This window comes from Fukomys damarensis, unplaced genomic scaffold (assembly GCF_012274545.1).
Source record: "Fukomys damarensis isolate Sample0158 unplaced genomic scaffold, DMR_v1.0_HiC HiC_scaffold_28, whole genome shotgun sequence".
NCBI classification, from domain to species: Eukaryota; Metazoa; Chordata; class Mammalia; order Rodentia; family Bathyergidae; genus Fukomys; species Fukomys damarensis.
The window spans coordinates 8,034,324-8,058,195 of NW_022900940.1; the positions used below are offsets into that span (position 1 = coordinate 8,034,324).

Consider the following 23,872-nt stretch of genomic DNA (forward strand, 5'->3'; position numbering starts at 1 on the left):
AGTTCACACGAGTCCATTTCAGCACAGAAGACTTCTGTATTCACTGATGATTTTACAACCACGTGAGGATAATACTTCCGCGGCCCTTTTTCGCCTGCGTATTGGGGAACCGAGGATTGGAGGTGCGATGGAACTCGGCCAAGACCACCTGCCCATACTGGTGAAGGTATTGCTAGGATGCAGAGCGACCCACAGCTGGCCCATTCTGCCACTTCTGTCATGATCATTAGGGCTGACAGATGACTTAATCTGTTTTTGCATATTCTCCAGGTCTTTCCCCTTCATTAAGAGTTTACTGATGCATCCATCACAACTGACCATAAATGGAAAATAACACCCCCCCAACAATTCCTACATGGTTTTCCCACTTAATTCTCCTTTCTCTACACGAATCTAATTCCAATGTAGAAAAATGGTTAAATATTTAGTTCTTATTTTCCTTATAGCAACATTTTAAATTCTTTATATTTAAAAAAATGAATATTTTCCTAGGGTAATTTTTAAGCATTTAGAATACATTACACCACAAAGATCATAAGAAGGAAATCTCTAAACTCATACCAAGGAGAAAGTCTGTGAAGAATGTGATAAAATGGATATTAATTTGGAGGGAAAATACTTTATATTTTTTTCCTTCATTGAGTTTATTGGTACATTTTAGGTATACAGTACAGTTACATTCATCATTGGGATCTTGCACCTTTACATGACAGGTCTTGGTTCTAATTTTTCCCCTTGTCCCTACCTCCCTTTACCCCTTCCTCCCCTCCCCCTTTACAAACACTTTATTTCCATTTTTTCGTTTTCTCATATTTTTTTCTTTAAGGAAAATACTTTAAATGTGAATACTTTAAATGTGAATCAACTTGTAACCAAATGAATCAGAAGAAATTGGATATCATAATTCTCTAAGGTGAATTCCCCTTCTCCACACAGCCAAAGTGTCTTTTACAAAGAGATCATCTCAAATTGATGATTTTACTGAACCAGTAGAGTCTAAAAATAATTTTACAATACTTTCTTAGAAAACCAAAAGATATAAGAAATAATAACATCAGTGTAACTATTATGTCTATTTTCCCCGTAGATGTTCTTCTTTAACCGTACTAAATTAATAATGCAAGACCCTTTGATTGTTATAAATTTTATTAGAATAGAAAATAGTACATACAGATAACCATAGGGTACACACACAGAAATTTAAAGATAAATTTTACTCTTTTCAATATGAAAAAATTTCCATATCTCATGGAGATACATTACTAGAAATAACATGAAACAAGAGAGTGATCATCTTGAAAATGAAAAAAATGTAGGAACATATTATAGGAATTACTAATTAATAAAAAGGTACAGCTCCATCACATGTAGCATAAAAAACAAGTATTGGAGAAAGTGTTTCCCCACTTTTTCAGTGGAAATAACAATGGTCATATGAAATGTACTAGTTATTCAGATTTTTTTCTACTTATTTACAGTATATACACACTTTACAGAGAAAGTTACATTTTTTTCTCCTGTGAATATCATGACTTTATCTTGAACAAAGTATGGTACTTTATGAAGATATCAAAATTTTGCTAATTTTTAATCTTTTTCTAGAGTTGAACTGTCAATTTCAAATTCTGGTATCTTTGGAAATACAAACAAGTTCCAGAGGAATGTGAAATTGGTAGGAAAGGGGTAAAAAATTGATTTTGAGAGTCTAATACTCAATCTATCTGCCAATTTTCATATACTCCTTACACGCTGCTATTAAATCATGCCTTCAACAATCCTTTGAAAACCACATATTGAAAGACTGAATCATACATATCAGAGTCAGTACCAGCATCATGTTCTATTCCAAGTTTTTAACTCAGGAACTAAAAAGCCTGCCTGACTCACTGAGATAGACAGTGGGATTTCATTAAAAAACCCTCCCTGCCATCCAAAAGAGAGAAGATCCTTTAATGAAATCAGAAAGTGGAAACAAAGAATTGTGTGGATTTTGTTTAATATTTGGGTTGAGATTTTGATCATTCCTTATTTTCTCAACTGGGTTGTAATAAAGCCTGAGAGCTTATTCTTAGGTGGGAAGAAAATAATTCTTTTTAAAATTATGTTTTAAAATATCAAAAAGGACAAAACATTGTTTTCCCATTACTGAACGCAACAGAGTATTGTCTAGAGTGTAGAATACTAGCTTAAAAGATGCAGCCGATCTTCATGCATTTTATATGCTTAAGGAAATCCATTAACAGTTTGCACAGGAACCTGGCATTTGGTTTAATAAAGCACTTTCACATTTTATTTTCAATTTTTAAAAACTAATTCATGGTGCAGAGGCAGATCAGATGGATATTATTACCACCACATTTTATTGAGAGGTACAGAAAGCAAAGTGATACCTAAATTCTCACAATAATTTAGCAGTACACTAAAGACACTGAATTCTCCTGAGCTCCAAAAAAGCGTCTTCCAGCAACACATGCCACCCCCTTCTAACAGGATAATTGTTTAAATGTAGTTTTCACCTTTAGGGATTTAAGTAACCATTTTAAAATGATATGGATTAAGTCTTACAATTAATGTTGTGATACTGGGAAAAGATCATTTGGATTAAATTCTGTTAAATGGATTTAACATTTCCATGGTTAAAAAAATGTGTGTGTTTGTGGCTATGTGGGAGTGAATCTTTATCATAGGCAGTGATAAACTCATTGCTTAAGAACATTTCTATCAAAAGACTGCAATACGTGATATGTAAATTCCTTTGGTTTATCAAGTAAATATTAAGGCATTTCAGATTCCTCTAAAAGGATTTACTGTTTTTTATTATATTCATATTTTACCTATAGTGAAGTAGAAAGTTAAAAACAGAGTTGAAAATAAAAAAACATGCACAATCACTGTTTCATGAAAGCACTTTTTTTTCTGGTAACCAATTAACTTTCCAGTAAATGATTTAAAAAGAATAAACATCACCACAGGGCATTTACAATGAAGAACAGTGCCACAGGTATGTAACTCGGCACAGAGTGGACATTCGAGATGGCTGAAGATGATCCCCTTGCATCCATACCTGTCGAAGATGATGATAAACAGCGCATTAACAGAGAGATTCAATATGCAATCAGGGTGCTGGAGGCGGCTGGTTTTCCATCCAGAACTCACATGTTGGAAACCCTGTCCCTCAGTGTGATGGCATTTGGAGATGGGGCCCTTGAGAATGGACATTGAGTGAGGTGGTACCTGGACCTTGGACTTCCCAGTCTCCAAAGCTGTGAGAGATAAATCTCTGTAGTTCTAAGATGCCCTGCCCACAATTTTATTAGAGCAGTCTAAACAGACTAAGACACAAGTTAAAAGCAATGCCTCTCCTATATATATTAAAAAAAACACCTCAAATTATGGCATTATCTTATGCTGGGAGCACAAATTAGTCCTTAGTTTGTGCATCAACAACAGCATGTGCTTGTTGCCCAGAACATAAAAGCACTGATGTGTTTTAAGTGTTCTCAAATGTTACAAGCTTTGTTCATCTAGTATTAACTTTAATTGAAATTGGAAAAACAACTTAATCATTTTAAAAATAATTACACTTGATCACAAACAACTGTGGGGTAATTCAGTGGTTTAATTAAAGAAAGCTTCATTGGACAAGGATTTTAAAAATCTGCTTGTTTCTATGTTATGCAGATAAATTATTATGCATAATATAAAAGATCATTTTTTAAAAGCAATCAATGAAAGCTCCATTTTCAGAGACAGCCCTGTGCAGTCCCAGTTTCTGCGAACTCAGCAAGACAGTGGATGTCAGATGAAAAGGCTACTCTTGACTCAGCAGTCCCAAATGCTAATTGTGCCTGCCCCTGCCAAAGCAGAGAAGCTCTTGCTGAACAATATGGTTTTGGCCATATTGTCCTGTGAACTCTGTACCTTGCCTCACTCGGGGAACACGAAGTCTGTGCTAATTATTTTAAAAACCTACATTAAAAATAATAAACATGATTTTATTCCTGTTTTGGTCTACAAGTATCTACAGTCTGAAATGTTTTTTATGGACCTTTGCAGAACTCAGCTCCAAGATAAGTAGCTCCAATTTCATTATATAGCTTAGTTTGCTTTTTCTAAGGATGGCAGACTATGACTTTATAGAAAGACAGAATTTCTCCAAGTTTTCCTATCTCTCTTTCTTTTCAGTTAGTAGTTTCAGCCATTTTCTTTTCCCATAGAGGAAGCTCCCACCAATCAAAGGAAACAAGAAACAAAGTTATTCATGTCACTAGAAACCATACAATAGAGAATGAAGAAAAGAAGAGCTCTACATTACTGAGACATCCAGACATAGGGTTTGTAAGGGAAGATGAATTTTTTGTACCATCGTCACTGATAGAATATATATGCCAAAGTCTGTTTCCCTTCCCCAAAAGTGAAATTATTATAATAAAATAGGTTTCATTTCAATTTTGAGGAAAAAAAAAACTTTTGGGAACCTCCTTGGAAATTAGAAACAGAATTCTCTAAATATTGGTAACTTTTTGTGTGGCACACATACATGCCTTATAACCTAAACAATGTTAGTTTTTCTACTGAAAGAATTGATGACATTTATTAATGATTTGTAGGAGTATTAAAGATCTTAAAAGTAGCGTGCGGGTTCCATGTTGCTCTTGAGAAAACCTTGGGAATTCTGTTTGCATAGCTTACCCAAAGGCACATTTAAGCACAGCTCAGAATGAGGAAAATAATCCAAATAAATAAAAGTTTACTAAATATTTTTCAGTCTTTTCCTCCTGTCTTCATCTTTCTCGCCATTTTGCACCACTCCTGAGATTTTCCTTCTGCTCTTATCACTGATGTTGCAAAACCTTCTCAGCACTGGCATGATGAGCGTGTGTGCTGGGAGCAGATGGGCCGAAGGGCACTAGGGTTCCTCACTATGGTCTAGCAACCCCGATGGAAGCAGTGGGAAAACTGAGCACTACCAACTTACTGGTAATTCTCGGAATCCTGATCTGTTCACTACTGGTGCCGTCCCCTCCATCTGTTGTGGCCTTGACTTCAATAATGTAGTCTTCCTTAAGGGGCAGCAAAAGTTCAGCTGAAGTTTTATTTGTGTTCAACACTTGCACACTGTTTTGACTGCTAGTCCTATAGAAAACCTAAAATGCACAAACAAATACAGTTCTTATGCTGTCTGCTTTTATTTTCTTTACAAAACCTTCTCTTGTCACAGTAAAGTTATTCTGCATCCACTAGAATATAAACTGCATTCCCAGATCTATCCGTAGGTCTTAGATTACGGAGAAGCACACAGGAGAATCACCAAGTACTGTATAGCAAGGAGGTGGTGCAAGAATGATCTTCTTCCATGGAAGAGCTCAGATAGGTTAAGTGTTTGGTGAGGCTGAAGAGACAGGACAGGCCTCTGCTATGTGGGCCCTGAGTGCCCAACAAAGGAATCAGAGCCAGTACTTTCATTTGATTTAAAAATAATCTATAATGAGTATCAGAAGTAAAAAAATCATCGAAACACAATTTACAAAAATTGTGTTCAAAATTGCCATACAAGCAGAATTACTTCATGGAGGTTTATATTTAACAAGTGAGATATTCAGGGAAAATACCCTTGTTCATGAAACCTTGATACCTATGTCACAACTAGATTATGGAAACCATATCAACAACATTTGCCAACATCATTACAACCTAGTCTCCCTGGAAAAGTTTTTCCAGAAGTAGGGGAACAAAGCACTGGAAATTATGCAACTTACTTTATATCCTGTGACTTCAGATTCATTCTCCATTGCTCTCACTTGCTCCCAGTTAAGTAACACTTTAGTATCTGTCGCATTCCAGACGACATTTCCTGGTGGCTGACTGGGAGCTTGAAATGCAAGATGAGAAATTAAAACTGATTTGAGCACAGAGTAGTATTTTCAGTGGAGCAGATAAATAACTATCACAGGAGGGAAGTTGGAAGTAGATCACCCTCTTGGTAATGTGTGATATACAGATGGGATTAGGAAAAAAAGAGTAGCCACATTTCTTTTCTACAGGGCATTTCAATTAAATTGTGAGAAAGTTCACTTTATTGTATTCATCATCTCTTTTAAGACATTTCACAATGCATTTGCTATCTCTTGGAAAACACGTTGGAGTTGGACAAAAGCAAATTCCTTTATTCACCACTAGAGGGACAGTTGCTGATGAGCCCAGGAAGGCAGGCAGAGTAACTTGTTAACACAGAAGGCTGAGAGAAATTGCCAAATGAGCAGATTAAAGTCACAAGAAATGAAGTGTGGGTGATTTTTAAGCTAGCCTTGTATGATGAGATGGGGAAAATGGGAAGCAATAAAAAATAAGGATTACTTAGATTTATTTTCATGAATAGCTACACACATGAAAAATTGCGACCCAGCTTCTATCTTTTAAAGTCCTTTTCCGAATGTAAATCAATTCTTAAGAAAAATAAGGCAAAGCACTAAAAAGTTAATGAGAATTCCATTAGAGAATTAATGAAACTCTTTCAGGTTTATAAAGTTAGATTCATAGTTTAGTTCCCTCTCATGAATTCCAGACCAGAAACTCTTGGGGAGGGGGAAGGGTCAGTAGCGGCTGCCAACAGCTAATGCAGATGGAACACTGACGTCTAGGTTTATTGCTAATCACGAAACAACAAATATTGGACTCATTTGTCAACAGCATCACAACTGCTCTCCAACAGTGCTGAAATGTGTTGTACTTGTGGATTTAACCACAGGATGTGATTTGGTTAACTGAATTTGTAATGGGAAAATGATAGAAAAGCTTGCCCCTGTAGAGAAATTCCTAAACACCAATGACTTAAGCCATGAGGAAAATACAGCTGGACTTACAGATGGGAGGAACTCTCAGGTACATTTATGTGACTAATAACCCCAGACAAGATTACATTCCTGGTGGATGCTTTTCATTGTCTCTTCTTTGTCGTTTTCATTTTTTAAAAAAATTTTTGATCGGATAGTAACCGTGAGTTTAGGTCAGCTAATATGTCCAAGCTGCAATCCTGTGATAATAACAAACCTATTGTATAACAGCAATTGCTTAGTGTTAAGATCCTAATAAGCATGTTCTGGTTGCTCAATCCCAAAGATACGGTGGCACACTTGTTAGAATCCTGCCCCACCAACTGGGATTCCCTGTGGCCACTACACGGACAGCTTCAATGTGATGTTGCTTAGAGAAGATACCAAGTATGGTTTGTCCTACCAAAGCGTGTGTGCTAGGAGGTTACAGAAAGCTCCAGTCATCTGGGTGGAATCGCCACTCCCGATAGCAGTCTTACAAAAGAAATGACTGCAAGATGGAGTTTATCATGTGTGAGTCCCAAAACAGACGAGGTGAGTGAGTTCAGCCTGAAATGAGTAGTTGAAATGAGAAAAAAGAGAGAGAGAGAGAGAGAGAGAGAGAGAGAGAGAAAAGAAAGAAAGAAAAAAATAAAAGGGTTTGAGTCTGATTGCTGTTCTAGAATCCTATCAGTGTTTCCTGAGCACTAGTCATTTACAACTTGTCATTTTTGCTATTTTTGAAAAATGTAAATATCTATTTTAACCTCATTTCAAACAGTAATATTCACACAATAACTAGTGACATATTAGTTATATTTTGCTACTCTAAAAATGAAGCGAAATGTTCCATTTAAATTTTTTTAAATTTCAAAAAATGTGGACCACCTTAAAATAATGTTTTGGTTTTTTTTAAATGTCTTTTTATATCTCTGGTGCTTTTATATAATTTATTAATTATATAATTGTGTTGCAATAAAGCTCATTCCTATAAAAGGTCATCTAGATCCAGATTGCTAAAAATTTTGTATACTTATTATCACAGAAGCATCATTTATAGTAGTCAGAAGGTGGGCGGAAACTGGACATGGGGCACACAACTGTAATCTCAGCTACTAGGAAGGCTGAGGCAGGGAGATCCCAAGTTTGAGGCCAGTCTGGACAACTCAGCAAGATCTTACTCAAAATAAAAAATAAAAAGGCATAGTTGTAGAATATCCGAGGGTTAAATCCCCAGTACTGAATAAAGAAAGAGAAAAAATTAATTAAACTATGACATATAATGGGATATTGTTCAGCCTTAAAAAGCAGTGAAATTCTGCTTCATATTATAACATGGATGAACCTTGAGGACATTATGCTAAAGTGAAATAAGCAAATTATAAAAACACAAATATATTTGCCTTGTATATCTAACCCAGTGAATTCACAGAGAATGTACAATGGGGGTTTGCCAGAGGCTGGCAGAGGGGACCTGGGGATTGTTAAATGGCTAGAGAGCTTCAGTTCTGCAGGGTGATGAGAGTTCTGACCACTGGTGTGTTGCACAGCACTATGAATGTCCTCAGCACTGTTTTTCTAGATCTTAAAAAATGCTTAAGATGGTTTTTAACCTTAGGTATACTTTACTGTAATTGAAAAATGCTAATATGCACTTATTAGCACCACTGGAGGGTGCTAAGGTACCCAAAAAGTCAGAGGTGTGATGTGGATTCCCAGGGGCTATTTAATTCCCCGAGGCTTCTCTGTCTACCTCGCCTGCATGAGGCTTGGCCACGGGATGGGAGTTCTCTGTGGGAAGGTACGCTGCGCCTTCTTACTGGCATCTCATGGCACCAGGCCTCCTCCTCAGACTGGCTTCCATCAATGACATGTAAGATGAAGGGAAATGGGCCACTTTAATGTGGCCATTTAAATAAAAAAGAACACCAAGCACCATGATTTGCCTTTCTCCTTCCTCTCTGCCATGAGACCAGCATGTTCCAGAGAATGTCTGGATCCTGGGGTGAAGATGGAATCTCACTCAGGGTGAACTTTAGTAAGGGTAAAAGACACTGAGGTTCTGCAGCCCAGACCCACCTAATGTGACGGATGTAATCAGGACTGCGAACAGCTTTAAAGCCACACAACAAACTGTTTTACAGGCATGAAAGATAAGTAACGAAGGGGGAACAGGCAGGAGATAGCTGGCAGCGTATTTTCTGGAACTTCTAAGTTCATCTTTTGTGTTATATCCCATGCGGAAGCACAGTTCAGAACAGGCTGAGTTCCTAATTTTACTGGACTTAACTTGACATGTGGTCTACATTTCTATTTTTTTTTTTCAGAAACTACTTGGCAATGTTCATAATCTAGATTCTTTTGCTAGTCAAAGCCTATTATTGGCAGTGTGCCGAAGAGAAAAATGGTAAAAACTAACTTATTTAATAAGAAGGAGGAATATCACTAGATTTATAGCACACTACTAGCTGACAGACTATAGGATTATTTAGATAATTTTAAGTGTTATATTTTCAATTATATTGGTACATTGCAGGTACACAATATAAAGACATGCATCATTGGAAATCTTCACCTTTATGTTATCCATCTTGGTTCTTATTTTTTCCCCATTCCCCTGCCCTCCCTTCAACTCCTCCATCTCTCCCTATCTACAAAGATTTTGTTTCCATTTTTTTCATTTTCTCATGTTAATTCCATTCTAGTATTATTCCCAAAAGGGTTTATTATTATTTAAGAATGCCTCATACTCTTCTGTGTATCTGACTTATGGATTTTATTTTATAGATTTTGCTAGGTCTGTAGACATCTGCCTAAAAATGATCACTTTGAAAATACTATGAATAGAGACACCTGGCAATATAAGACACATCTACCCACTAGAAAATGACTAAATCAATTTTGGTGCATTATGACAATGGAAACACACACACACACACACACACACACATACACACACATACACACACTATTATGAGATACCAGTAACTAAATATCAAACATAATCTCCACTGAATGAGAAACTTTTCACAGACCATACACACGGGAAGATAAATGAGATTCATGGTGATATTTCTGAGTGAAAAGACTGGATGATTTTTATTTTCTTCTCTAAAATTTTTGTTTGTCCACAATTTTCCATAATAAATTCAGTTTTCTTTGTAGAATAAAAAATAGAGGCTGTTAACATCAAGGGCATTATTTTCTGGAGTTTTCAAGGGTGGTATCTTCATGATGGTGATCATGAAGCCAGCATTTACTCTGAAAATATGAAATTTTACAAACATATGCTTGCTGTGATTAATTATACACAACACAGTATGTTTCTTAACTTTTTTTCTTGGCCACCTGATGGTAGTAAAATGACTTTCTTGTTAAGTGGATATCATCACCAATAGCTGAAAAGTACTCTGCATTTGGACTTCACTTGAGAGGATCATCAACATTTGTAATTAAGCTGCTTAAACATACAGCATTGTATAAAAATCAAATAACCAAAAGTCACCTTCTCTCCAATAATGAGATATTTGTTTTGTAACCACTGAAAGTATTATAAATAGACTACGTATTTCGGATCATAGGAAACTGTTTTAAAACACACACAAAATTTACATGTTAATCACCCCAAACTCAGAGAAGACTGGCCTTTTAGTCCAATGTATAACATGCAGGCTTTTGTTTTAAAAGACTAGGAATTTCCTTGAGACAAAGTTTTGTTTAGATAATGAAAATATCTCAGACTGCAAACCAAAGTATAAGCAGAAAATTTACAATGATCTAGAAGACTTAGAAGAAAGCGGGACAGATTTCTCAAAAAAGTGGCATAGCACTTCATAAAGTTCAGATGATTTACATGTTTAGCCTGAGGTATGCTTGATTCTGTATTAGCTGAAACTCACTGAATTCTGGTAAAGTTCAATATTATATTATTACCTTTCTTCAGACCTTATAAAATCAGAAATAACTTTATTCATACCCACAGACAGCAGAAAAATCACTTCTAAATATGAAGAATGCCTATTAATAAGCCACATTCCATATGTGTGATTTTTTTGTATGTCACAAGCAAATCACAAATATATGGGACATGAAACATAGAAAAGCAACATATGCCATTCAGTAACCTAAAGAGAAATTTTCTTGTAATTTTTTCATTAGTTTGAGAAGAAAGTTGGACTCAAAGAGAGAGGATAACAGACCTTTAATATTCCCTTAACAGGTACATCATAAACATAAGATTTTTGTATAGGAAAGTGTTATATTATAAATAGTTAAAAGGGCAGATGGCCCATCTTTTCATTCTATTCATTGCTACTTAACATTATTTTGTTAACATCTATTTATGGCAATGGTTCTACTTCTGCATTACCCAGAAAATTAGATTTTATTTTTAAAAATTTATTTATGGTTAATTCAATTTTAAGAACAATATTAGGTAAATATCAGTAAAAGAGGAACAAAGAAATTACAAACATTGAGAAGGTAGATTACAAATACAATTTGGCACCTCTTGCATTTTTATGTAGACTGAACTATAACTTAGAAAGGATGATGATGCATTTAAATTGTTATATGAAAACTTGGAAGCTTCAGATGTCATTTGAAGCAGGAATCTTCATTGTTTCAAACATCTCTAAGGTATTTAAACTCATTCTTTTAGTGTCCACCATTCACATTTTTTTTTTCATTTCCCGAGGATACATCTAATTGGTGCCCTTAACCCCAGGCAACTGAGTTTGCCTCAGTTTACTTGGAGGAGCATTCTGTTTGGAAGAGCAAAACCTCAAGGGTAGAACCAACGGTACCATTTAATATTACACTATTTTCCCAAGTGGGTGCACATATACAATAATTAACGGAGGCATAAGAAAATAGGATCCTCTTTTTTTGGAGTATCTTGGTGTGCAACCCAGGCCAGGCCAAACAGAGTTTCCTAACAGTGGCTGTAACACCTAGCTCACCGACAGACATTACTTGAGATGAGCCAATAAAAAGCCAAACAAAATGAACAGAAAGAAGCGCTCTTTCCCCAGTGTTTGGACAGAAACGAGTCCACGCTGGGGGCAGTACTGCTGCCCTCCAAAGGAGCTGTGTTAAAATGATGAACCCCTCCTGAACACAGACGAGGATGGAGAGAGTCACTGCCCAACAAATACCTGCTGGACTGGGCACCGACTACCACTGCTGAGAAACCAGAGAGAGCTCGACAGGCAGAGCAATGGTCAAACCAGGCAAAACCTCTGTCCTGAAGGAGCTGACCTAACATGGAGTTTGTGTAGTGGCTCCAAGTGGTGCACACAAGGAACAAAGCAGGGAAGGAGGTAGGACACATTAGGGGATAAAGGCTACACCTAATAATATGGCACCAGCTGGCTCTGAGATTATTTCAGGCATCAGAGATAAGGGGACAATGTCATAAGGACATCTCCAGAAAGTGTTTTCCATGAGGGGAGACACAAACGTTGAGGTCCTGAAGTAAAAGTGGGATAAGCAAGCTGGAAAATGGTAGGAAAAGAGTTGGGGCAGGAATTGTATAGGCTGTGTTGGGGATTTGAAGGATTTAGTATCCTATTCATCTGGAGTGGACAGAAAGTGACTGGCAAGTTTTCAGTAGCGTTGTGAACCATCAGAATAATTCTATTTTTTTATTTTTATTTTTTGGATTTTTGAGACAGGGTCTCACTATGTAATGGAGACTGAACTGGAACTCACTATGTAGCCCAGGCTGGTCTGGAACTCACAGCGATCCTCCTGCCTCAGCCTCTCCAGTGCTGGGATTACAGGCGTGTGCCACCACGCCTGGCTATCATAATCATTCTAGTCTAAGGCAGATGACAGTAGGAACAGGTATGAGGACAGTGAGGAGGGAGCCCCCTTCCCTGACCCAAAGGAGGCTGCATGGATTCTGGAACCAACACTCGACAAAGTAAGAAGTGGAAGGTTCTTGATAAAGTTAGAAGATTCTGGATCAGCTATTGGGTACAAAAGAAATAAATGTCAAGGGTGACTGTGAGATCTTGATCCTGAGGATCTGAAATAATACAGTTAAATTTGCTGAATTTGAGAATTCTGTAGAAGAGGCAGGCTTAAACTGTGTTGGGAGGCGTGATCAAGATCTACATATAAGGAATATTCAGTTCAAGTTTGTACTACACATCTCCTGAAGATGTTGTTTAAGATCTTGGATCCATCCACAATGAAAACCAGAATTACCAAAGAATATTGGTCCTACAGATTCTTAAAAACTCTGGGCTTAAGACTCTTGATGTATTTTCTTTTAGAAATCACATCTCATTATTTTAAAGCCATCTGCAAATGTTCCTTATCAGTTTCATTAGAACGATGATGGTGTTAAGAGTTGGCTCTCTTTCTGAGTTGCATACGATGAAAACTCATCTTTGATTACTTAAAGAGGCTAATTAAAGGGGCTGTTAGCATAAAAATGTCTTTAAAAACACAAGTATTTGGATATTAAAAATTAAGTGTTTAATGGAAGCTATCATACCTAACTTGAGAATCCTTGTATTTTACTTTAATCAGAATATCTCCTACACTCTTTATTGATAGAAAGCCTTGCATATAGAATGCTGTGATTATGAGTACTCCAAGCAAACACGGTAAGCAAGATGGAGAAGGCTGAAGTAAGTGTTTGGAATTCACAATGTGCAATCAAAGGGAAGAGCACTTGATTAATAATAGTACTTCAGGCTGGCCTGCTTCTTTAGGTTTTATTCATTCAACCATCCATCCACCTGCTCAGCACTTAAGGAGTTGCTGCCATGTCCTGCACTAGGACTGGGCAGTGGGCCTGAGTGAATGAGGCACAAAAATATTCTCTCTATACCAAGTTTACAAACCACAGGTGAAGACAGATAGGAAAATATTACCTTAGTTCTTCATACTTAAGACACACAGGTAGCTCTCTTCAAACTAATATTCTTGAGTCTTAATAAAAACCTTAAGTAGGATATGAAGTTAAATTACATCACAAGTTAGCAAGACTATTAAAGCTATTAGTAATAATATCATAAATAGCTTTAGAAGCTTCTATCTTACTTGCATTTTGGTACATGTTGGAAAACTATCAGTATGAAATTTAAAATTTACCATATATTCCTTTTAATGTCAAGGGGTTTTACTGTCTAGAGGTTTTAGTTATTTGTATGAATTTCCCATCCAATACAGAAAAATTGTTCCTTAATAACACCTACAGGTCCATGTGTAGGCTTCAGTTGAACTGCAGCAATGGGAATGTATTTTTAAAATATATTTTATTCGGTTTTTGTAGAAATTCTCAACCAACTACAGTTCCACTGGCACTGGTCCTGTCTACAATCATCTCATCCAGTTCCTAAGCCCAATGCAAAAATCACAACAAATACTGCTGTTGAATGAGTCGCAAGTGTTCTAATTATATGGTTGAGAGAAAGGATGACACGGTGGTTACCACTATGGTTGAATGTGGATGACTCTCCTGTTATTTTTTGTGCCATCTCTGTAAAGTTACACAACCTTTAGCCTTTTCATTTCTAAAGTGAGGACACCGATAGCTTCCAAGTCACAGGGTTGCTGTGAGAATTAAGAATCAATACATGGAAAGTGCTGAGAACCAGCACTAGAAATCACTCACCAAGTGTTAACCATTAATACTATACAATCTCATTGCTATGTGCACATTTCTAACTTAGATTAGGTATTTATATACTAGCTCGAAATTGTAAAAGGGACTGGCTTCTTTTTAAAATTTTATTTCATTCTTTGTACATGATCATAGTATTCCTATTAACTCACATTCAGTCGCTATCTTTGTCTTCCCAATTCACTTTTTCTCCATCTCAGGGTGACATGACATTATCTCTTATAATTATATTTTCTAGCGAGCGATTACATCAACTTTGAGAGAAGAGCCAAATATACCTGTTTGCATATATTTGGGAATCCGAAGTTTTGATTAATGCTGTGTGTGACCTTAATTTTGACTATCAACTTGCCGGACTAAAAGACACTTAAGAGGAGTAAAACAGATGCGCTGGTGAGTGTGGGCGGGTCACGGAGGCGTGGCCTTGGGGACCCTATCTGGTCCCTGCCTCTTCCTCTCTGAGGCTCTTCCTCTGCTCTCCTCTTCCGGATGCCTCTCACCGTTTTTCTACCATGATGCTCCTGCCTTAGAATCGGGAGAACACGGACAGTGACTCCCTAGAAGCTGCGAGCTAAAGTAAACATTTCTTCCTTTAAATTGCAGGTATCAGGTATTTTGTCCCAGAAATGGAAAGTTAATGATTACACTGCATTTTGAATATATGAATAATGATGTGGTTAAGCCATACTAATTCAGAATTGTTACTGGACAGCCAAACTTATCTAATGAAAAGATGTAAATATGGAACATTTTCATTTGATGTATTTTCCTATCCACAGGTTGCTTGGTCTAACAGCAGCCATGAGTCACACAGCCGAGTCTGGCTCAGGCTTCTCCGAATAACTAGTCAAGGATGCTGTTAAAGTTGCTGCTTACAAATGGATGCTACTAAAAGGACTAAAATGTTGCCTTGCTAAAGTTTTGCTCTGCAATGTTTACTGTGTAAGTTGCTGGCCACCCATTTTTTCTATATGTACTTTGCTGACTAAATTAATACTGGTTTATTAAAATCTAAAGTACTAGGATTATGTTTTACATATGTTTTAAACCACCAATAATGATATTTGTTCATTATATTCAATTTTATATTATTGGAGTTTTTAGCAATTTTAGCCAACACATGCATGTTTCCTATCAAATCTGGATATAACACAGGGAATCAGGAATGCATTCTTCAAATTCACAGCCAAGAAAACACTGAACTCATTCGCATGCAAAGTCAATAAAGCATTCACTAAAACACATTTTGAAAATAAATGAGAAAACTAACTGCAAGTAAAACTATCAATGTACTAAACTTATTTAAGCCCTTCGTGACCCTTTTCCTTGCCTTTGGGATGGGAGCAAAAACAGAATGGGCAACAAGCAGTTGGGGCACGGAATATTCTCTGTCACTTTCACCTACGATGACAACAACAGCAGCAACTAAAACAGGAGCATTGAGAGAAAGCATCAAATACAACACAACAATTAAACACACTGTGCTCTCACTTTAGTGGCAATATTTGTGGGACAATCCACAGTGCGAGCCAGGGGCTCTCTTTTGGGCTCCATTTAGCTATAACTCATCATTCAAGCTCAGGAAATTACCTGTAATTTATAGCTAACAAAGACTCAGCTTTCAAGGAAATATTGCCCTTCCTGGGGAGACTTTTTAAAATGTTGTACCAAATTATTTGTGGGAACTAGCATCTTCTGATGATACACTTTGAATGCACATTGCCATTTTTTGGATGATGCAAGAAAGAATAGAAGGAAAAAGATCACTTCTAATTATTTAGTGTTTCTAAAAAATTTATGTTTATGTTTATTTATGCTTATTAGTAAACCCTAAGCTTTGGGGAATAAAAATATATGAACGTAAACCCGAAAAAACTAATCACATTTTAAAAATCTGGATAGATTAATTTGAACACCCCAGATTAAGTTTTTTTAAGAGGTACACATTCATTTTATACAGTGTTAAGACCTGTAGATTTGGGGAGATCATGAAGACAGGGATATATGGGGGCTCTGGGGTTATGAGCATTTGGAGCCAATTTTGTTTTCATCATTCAACAGCACTAATGATTGCCAAGCCCCCTTAGAATGATAAAAGAGGTTATCATGTCTAATAAATATGATTTTCCTCAACATTAAATAAAGTGAGAATTATACATACGAGTTTTCTTGGTGGTTGCATTAACAGTGGCACTGAAGGGACCAGCACCAGCACTGTTGTAAGCCCGGACAGCAGTATAATATGCCAGGTTGCTCTTCAGGCCCCTGAGTCTGGCTGAGGTCTCATTTCCTGCCACTTTCACTTTGCTTGATGATTCTTCCTCTCCTCCATTATTCCAGTACCGAACCTGGTGGACAGAAGTTACAAAACATGCAAAGGCTTGTTTTTCTATTCAGTGACTTTCATAAAAACAAACAATGGAACTTATTTTCTTTTATTTATTCAATAAATATTTCTAGAAGACTATGTGCCAGGTGCTGCGTTGGGTTCTGTGTAACAGTAATTGCACTATAACAGAGACTCTAGGAGGAAACAGATAATAAACCCTAAAGGAATGAAGCAGATCAATTCAGAGACTGCTGAGTAGGACTACTAGGTCTGGTACTCCTACTAAGCAGAGGAACAAAGGCAAAATCTACATGCCAGACAGAGTGATCTGCTCCCATTTCTCAACCCTTAACCAAGTCAGCCCAAGTTCAGTGCAGAATGCTGGCAGCCCTGCATGACCTTCTCTGGATAGTGGCAGTTCCTCCTGTGAAGAAAGTGAACTATCAGAGCAAAGATCATTAGAAAGCCAGCGGGCCACTGGTCTGTCCTACAAGGACAGCCAAATGGCAAGGAGTCCACCTGTGCAGACAGAGGCAGCAGAGAAAACACAAAGTAGTTAGAAGAGTTGATTTTAAATATAAATGGATATTAACATGTTGTCTATATGTGTAATTATTTTCAGCCATGCAAAATGATCTTAAATGTTAGGAAAATGTCCTGTAAAAAGAGGAATAATGTAGGGAAAGTAAAGGAAAATACATGTTTTCTAATTACTTCCAATTCATTCTATGAAGTTTACGCTTTGTTATAAAATTTGCACTGTCCACATATTAAGAAAAAAAGAAACAAAATCAACAATGACAAAACAAGCAAACGAATTATGAAAAGAACAATTATTATTTTTTTCTTTTGAACAGGGTCTCAATCTGTTGCCCTTGATGATCTTGAACTTCTCAGTCTAGTCATCCTCCTCCTTGGCCTACAGAGTAACTGGGACTACATGTGCTACCACACCCAGCCCCAAAGCACAGCTATTTCTTAGGCAGGAATAGGCTGGATATTACCATTTGATGATCTAATGCAAGAACCATACAGTTAACATAAATGTTTAAAACATATAGAAACAATAGGCATAGTTTTTCCATTTGTAGTGAAATACGCTCTCTCCTCTCTTTCTTACAAAAATGTCATTTACTCTTCTAGTTATGATAATAAAATTCAGAAACAGGAAATAACTTTTACAAATTGTACAAGTACATGGCAATTGGAGCACAATGAAATTATCAAATGCTCCTGAGTGCTCAGAGTCTTAGAGGCAATAAAGATTTGGATCTGCACAAAATGAAACAAAACAACAAACAATTACAACAAAGTTAAGGTCTGAGGATAGAGCTCAGTGGCAAAGTGCTTGCCTATCATGTGTGAGGTCTTGGGTTTATCCCCAATACAGCAGAAATAAGAAAACTCAGGGACCAAGTCAAGTGGAACAGAGACATTTTTCTTAATAACAGAAATCTTACTTAGTTCCGCTTGACTGAGGGAAGACAAACTTTATACTTACAGATCCTATTTTTTATATAAGGAAAGTAGAATTCTAACATTCATGTGAAATGCCCTTAATTTAGGATTTGCTCAAATTTGGGGTTAGGTGTAAAGACATATAGATAAACAAAACATGCTCATGGGATATATAGGAGATAACCAGTTTCAGTTTTCTGAGCAAAAGACGGAAGTTACTATTTTTTGTATGAGCAAGTATGGAATTCTGTCTTAAAAATTACATTACAATGTAAATCGCCCTTTTTAAACAGTGAATCCAAATCATCAAGCTAAGTGTTGTGATAGATCAAGGATATGTGTGTGTGTTTGTATAATTATAAGACCCTCAAAATTCATATAAAATTCCATTGTTATACGTGTATTTGTGAGTATTTCTCTTGGACAGAGTTCCCAGAGCTGTGTGAATTACAAGAATTTGAAAAGAAGGATGAGAACCCAAAGAATGAGGACCAAAGGGAACACATGTTTTCTTTTACAAAGCCACAGCCAATTCAGACCAACAGCTTATAGATATTTTAAGTTTACCAATATTAAACTCTGAGGGCCGGGGATTTAGCTCAGCAGTTCAGTGGCCTGCCGTGCAAACGCAAGGACCCGAGTTCGATCCCCAGTACCAAAAAAAAAACAAAAAACAAAAAACAATATTAAACTCTGTATGGATTCTTAGGTTTAGAGGGCTCGAAAATGATAAGATGCTTTCCCTACCCATACAGCATTGTCTAGTTATTAACTAAGAATGACATGTAATCAATAATTATAATAAAATGTTATAGACAGCCTGAACACTTGTGGCCTGACATATAGCATAGGCTGAGAGAAAATCACAAAAAAAATGAGCTATAATAATCCTTACTTAATAGAAAAGGCAGTAGAGAGATAGAGAAGTTAGATAATTCAATCAAGATCATCCTGTCTAAGCTGTCTAGCTTCTAATCCATGGGCCACTCTTTTCTGATTTATCAAATTACTTCAATATAAGTTACCTAAAAATGTTCCTTAGGAGACGGATTTAAAGAAAAAACTAAAATATTTTATAACTGGCATGTAGTATCTCTTTTTATAAATCCATTTATAGAAAGTACTTCAAAGTTCTTGATAGGAATATGTTTTAAAGTACTTAACCAATCTCCCTGTATCAGAAGTAGAAATTTATTTTTAGCTCTTAGTTGCTGAGAAGTAGTAGAAATATTTAGACATAGTGAAAAGCTATGCCAAATTTGAACAAACGATTGTTACTGCAAATTCATTATATCATCTTAAATAGCTTCATGTAAAGATTTCAATGGATTTACACAGAACTAAAACATAAAGGAACCAAATAGGGTCATTAATATTGCCAATTTTTTGTAAGCTTTTCACACATTTCATAATATTTGGCACAAAAATATTTATATAAGGTTAGATCATTTTTAAATAATGTAAATAAAGTCAAGAAAGAAATAATAAAGATAAATATCCCATTTTCCTCTCAATTATATCCCAGTTTTAAATAGTAAAAGTATTCCAAGTCAGAGAATAGAATATCTCTATGCTAATTTTAATGTTACAGGAACAACCACAATGCAGGGATGGAGAAGAAAAGGTGCCAATGTTGATAGAACAAGTTTTAGAACCATAATTGTGAGAAGAGTTAATATCAAGTTGACAAAACATGAAGGTGTCATTTACAAAGATGAGCAAAGAGGAAAAAAACAAATTATAAAGCAAACGTGAAATCCTGCTAACAAAAAAGTCAGCAGCCCTGACCAGTGGGAGACCAGCTACAAAACAGTGACGTGAAACAGATTTTTAAATTATTATATTTAAAATTGTCTATGTTTATTAAAGAGGGATCGAATCCATTTCACAAGAATGGGAGATGGAGAAAAAAGATCAACCAGTTTTGCACAATAACAAGTAGAACGCATAGACCTGGAAAGTATGCTTGTTAAAAACACAGAATAAAATCAGCAATAAGAATTAAGATGAAGTCTAATAGTTGAAGGGCAAGTTAATTAGCCCAGAACACAGCCTGCAGAGAGAAATGAATATTATGACAGTAAAGAGGCACTGAGGATAGGATGCAAAGTTTCAAACATTTTCCCTGAAGCAGAGATTAGATAAGAGCAACATTCACATGGAAAATGGAAGTTTTGCAGAACTGAAGAAACACATGCATTTCCTATTGTAAATCCACCTTGAGTTTCACATGGGAAAAACAAAAGGCAATTCCACTTAAGAGGGTGAATAAGACCAAAATGTGATTCTCAACCTTTTCTCGTCACTAGACACCTGGGAGGTCTTGTTTGCAGGCAAACCTGTGTAGACAGTAGCCACTGCTTAGCCCCAATTTCACACCCTGTGTCACCTTGGGTATGAATACAAAGAAGGGTTACTATGATACTGCAAAATATTTTTGGTGGGGAGAGAGAGAAGGGGAAAGGGGGAGAGAGGACATTCACATCACTTTTATTATGGCATATTTTTATTAATTGTTCTATGTTATTAGTTACTGTTGCTAATCTCTCACTGCGCTTAATTTATACATTAAACTTTACTCTCCTTGGTTTCTAGCATCCACTGTGGGGTCTCGGGACATATGTTCCACAGATAGGGGAGCTGTTGTACTAGTCACTTAATATTGTTCAATCATCAGATCACTTGAACAAATGTAGTTTAAAGATGCTTCATTTCTCCCACCTCAGAGATTCGCCAAGCTACATATTTAAGTCTTAATAATTAATGCATCTATGAGACAGTGGTACTTCAGTTTCCTTGTGAGATCATGCAATGTTTGTCTTCAGGACCACAGAACATTTTGCAAGTCAACACATTTTTATCTTGCTAAGTAAACCAACACAAACTTGAAGAGTATCAGGATTTAAAAGGTTACTTCTACTTCTGTAACATGGCTATTCCAAAAATCAGTGTTCCTGCTGTGAAGAGCTGTTAAAACTACTGAATCAGAGGTTTTATTTAATATAAAAATAAAATGAAACACGTTTCATAGAAATAATGTATTAAATAATGGGCACATTTTCTTGGCCATTGAAGAATAAGTACAAAGTGAGAAGTACTCTCTCAGTAGACTTAAATAACTATGGGTATACTTAAAGAGTTTCAGAAAGATGACTATCTTTATGTTGCTGTTAGATTGGATACATTAAGAGTAAACAGAAAGCAGGCAAGAGTGCACTCAAAGGTCTTCTAGGAATAGGAGCCCAGACATATCTTTTGGACTCGTCCCTCTGCTCAGTCCTGGGGGTGTCAGTTCCACCTATGGGGCAGCTCCTTGCCCTTTCTGACTTCTCGCTGGATTTAGCCAACAGAAGGCAGAGGAAAAAGAGGAGAAAAGAGAGGCTCAGATGTTTATTCCCATGCACCCATCAGCAAGCATGTGGAGTGTCTGGGAGGAATCAGGCACTGAGGGTTGTCCTACAGCTCTACTGGCCGACAGTGAAGCAAGCACACAGGTGCTATGGTACCCCATCACTCCACTCATTGGGGGTCACTGAGACCCTTCTCTCCAGCATAACCAGCCCTTCCACCCACTCCCAATTTTCCATTTTATTCACCTGAATGCATTTTGCCTGCCTTACATTCATGTATGTACCATTTCACCTCATGCTAGTGTGCAGTGAATTCTTTATCAAAACATAGGGCATGAGACTCAACCCACTTGTCTTTTCTCCAGTGGAATTTTCACATTTAAAAGAGTATTCAAATATTTAATATTTTTTTCCATTCTAATTCAAGTATTGGTACTTAAACATGTTCTGAACAGCTGTTGGGAACAGGAGGCTGGGGGATGACACCAAGGAAGTTTCAGCTAGGCGTTCTGCTATATTACATTAGATATGTTACTTGCCAAACTTTTACAAAAATCTATGAGGTTGCCTCAAATATTCTACCCTAGTGTAGGCTGATTTAAATTGCTTATCCAAGTTGTTCTCCCCAGGTGCACTCTTTCTTCTTTTGTTTTATTAGTAAGTAATAACTGTACGGAGGATAGGGTGTGGTAATTCAATTTTGTACAAGCTATGTACTAATCAATTCAGGGTAATTAATATTATGCTTTTCATTTGGTGCTTTCAAACTTCCCTCTTCTGGTTATTCATAAAAATTCTTAACAGACTATGGTGAACTCTAATATGTTATTCTTTCAAAACAGAAAATGACATTAAAGGAAATGACAGTGTATACCAGGCCAGAAATTTGGAGGTTTGTTCCTCAGGAACCCACACTGTCTGAAAAGATAAAGATCTGGCTTATCTTTATCATATCTGGCTCTCTTGTTCTATCCGAAAGGGCACCAGGCAAGATCTGAGCCTGGGTGTAAGGGCTCAGCGGATGAAATAAATGACAGCCCAGGGAAACGAGCTCCTCCACTGCTGCTTGGTCAAATCAGAAAGGAAATTAGTCTAGATGCTAATGATGCTGTGCTCAGCATGCCACACAGCACATGGTCAACCCTCACTGAGATGAGAGAAAGGCAAGGGCTATTAACAATTTTCAAACCAAACTGGGGAAACCGCAACCCAGAAAGTTAGCCACACAACTGATAATAAATACTCTCCTAAGTCATTCAATTTTCTAGGTTAATTTTTAAATCATTACTGAAACTAAGAAAAGGCATTTTTATCTAGGTAGAATTACCTAAATTATTTCTCAAGATTTTCCCAATTAGTACATCTTTCTCTTTCCTTGTTTATCTTCATACACACCAAGCACGTGGGGGAAGAAATTTTTACTCATCCTTTTCTTTCTGTATAATATTCATGCTACACCAGAAGTTTGTTTGCTGTTCTTCACAAAACAGTTAAGATGCGATACATTTCAGCCCACAATTAGTATAAAAGAGTAAATTCCATTTTTTTTTAGTGCTCTTATCTTTTTGGCTCTTGCTGAACCACAATAGGAATAATAGCCAGTGGGGACACACTGGGACTAGGCTAAGTATTCCTATATTACTTCACAGATTTTCAATTCTTTTTCTTGCAATGAAATCTCACCCTCAAGGCCAATATTCAAAACAGACAAAGTGGAAGCTGCAAATCTTGTTGAGCCATTTTGACAATGGCTGCTTTATGTCATTCAATTCTCAAACAAAGCTTTGAGTTATTGACTATTATTATCTCAATTTTAAGTGAGCCTTGGAGAGCATTAGTAGCCCGCTCAAGGACATGAAGCAGTGACACAGAAGCCCAAACTGTGTATAATCCATGGACACATGTTTGCATAGCTCCAACAGATGTCTTTGCCCGACCACCCCGAGGGCAAAACACTACTTGAGCCCTGGAAAATAACACTGAACAAACAATCAAGAGTACCTTGTCCACAATAACCATACACCAGGATGTCTCCACTAGGATTCTCTTCTCTCTATAAATCAAACACTCTTTCCTGATACGACCAATGGTGCAATTCTACTTTCACAGAGAATCAGAGAATATCCTTATCTAAAAGATTCATTTCTATATATCTATATCAATATATCTATATATATATATAAACTTAAATTTATATATTAAAAAATATATCTGTTCCACACTATCCAACAATAGCCAATAATTGCTAAGAGTTTTACAAGCTTGACGTTCATATATATATATA

The 23,872-nt window shown here is 36.5% G+C and overlaps 1 protein-coding gene across 2 annotated transcripts in view; it reads right to left on the reverse strand.

Moving 5' to 3' along the window:
• Positions 1-1,382: 1,382 nt before the first annotated feature.
• Cntn3 (contactin 3) overlaps positions 1,383-23,872 on the reverse strand; it is a 246,807-nt gene continuing 224,317 nt past the window's right edge. For both annotated transcript variants that reach the window (XM_010629962.2, XM_010629961.2), the window contains 4 exons: positions 16,613-16,799; positions 5,760-5,872; positions 4,979-5,147; positions 1,383-3,064 (listed from right to left, as the gene is read on the reverse strand). In XM_010629962.2, coding sequence (XP_010628264.1) covers positions 2,964-3,064; positions 4,979-5,147; positions 5,760-5,872; positions 16,613-16,799 — 570 coding nt within the window. In that variant the 3' untranslated portion in view covers positions 1,383-2,963. The remainder of the gene's footprint in view (positions 3,065-4,978; positions 5,148-5,759; positions 5,873-16,612; positions 16,800-23,872) is intronic.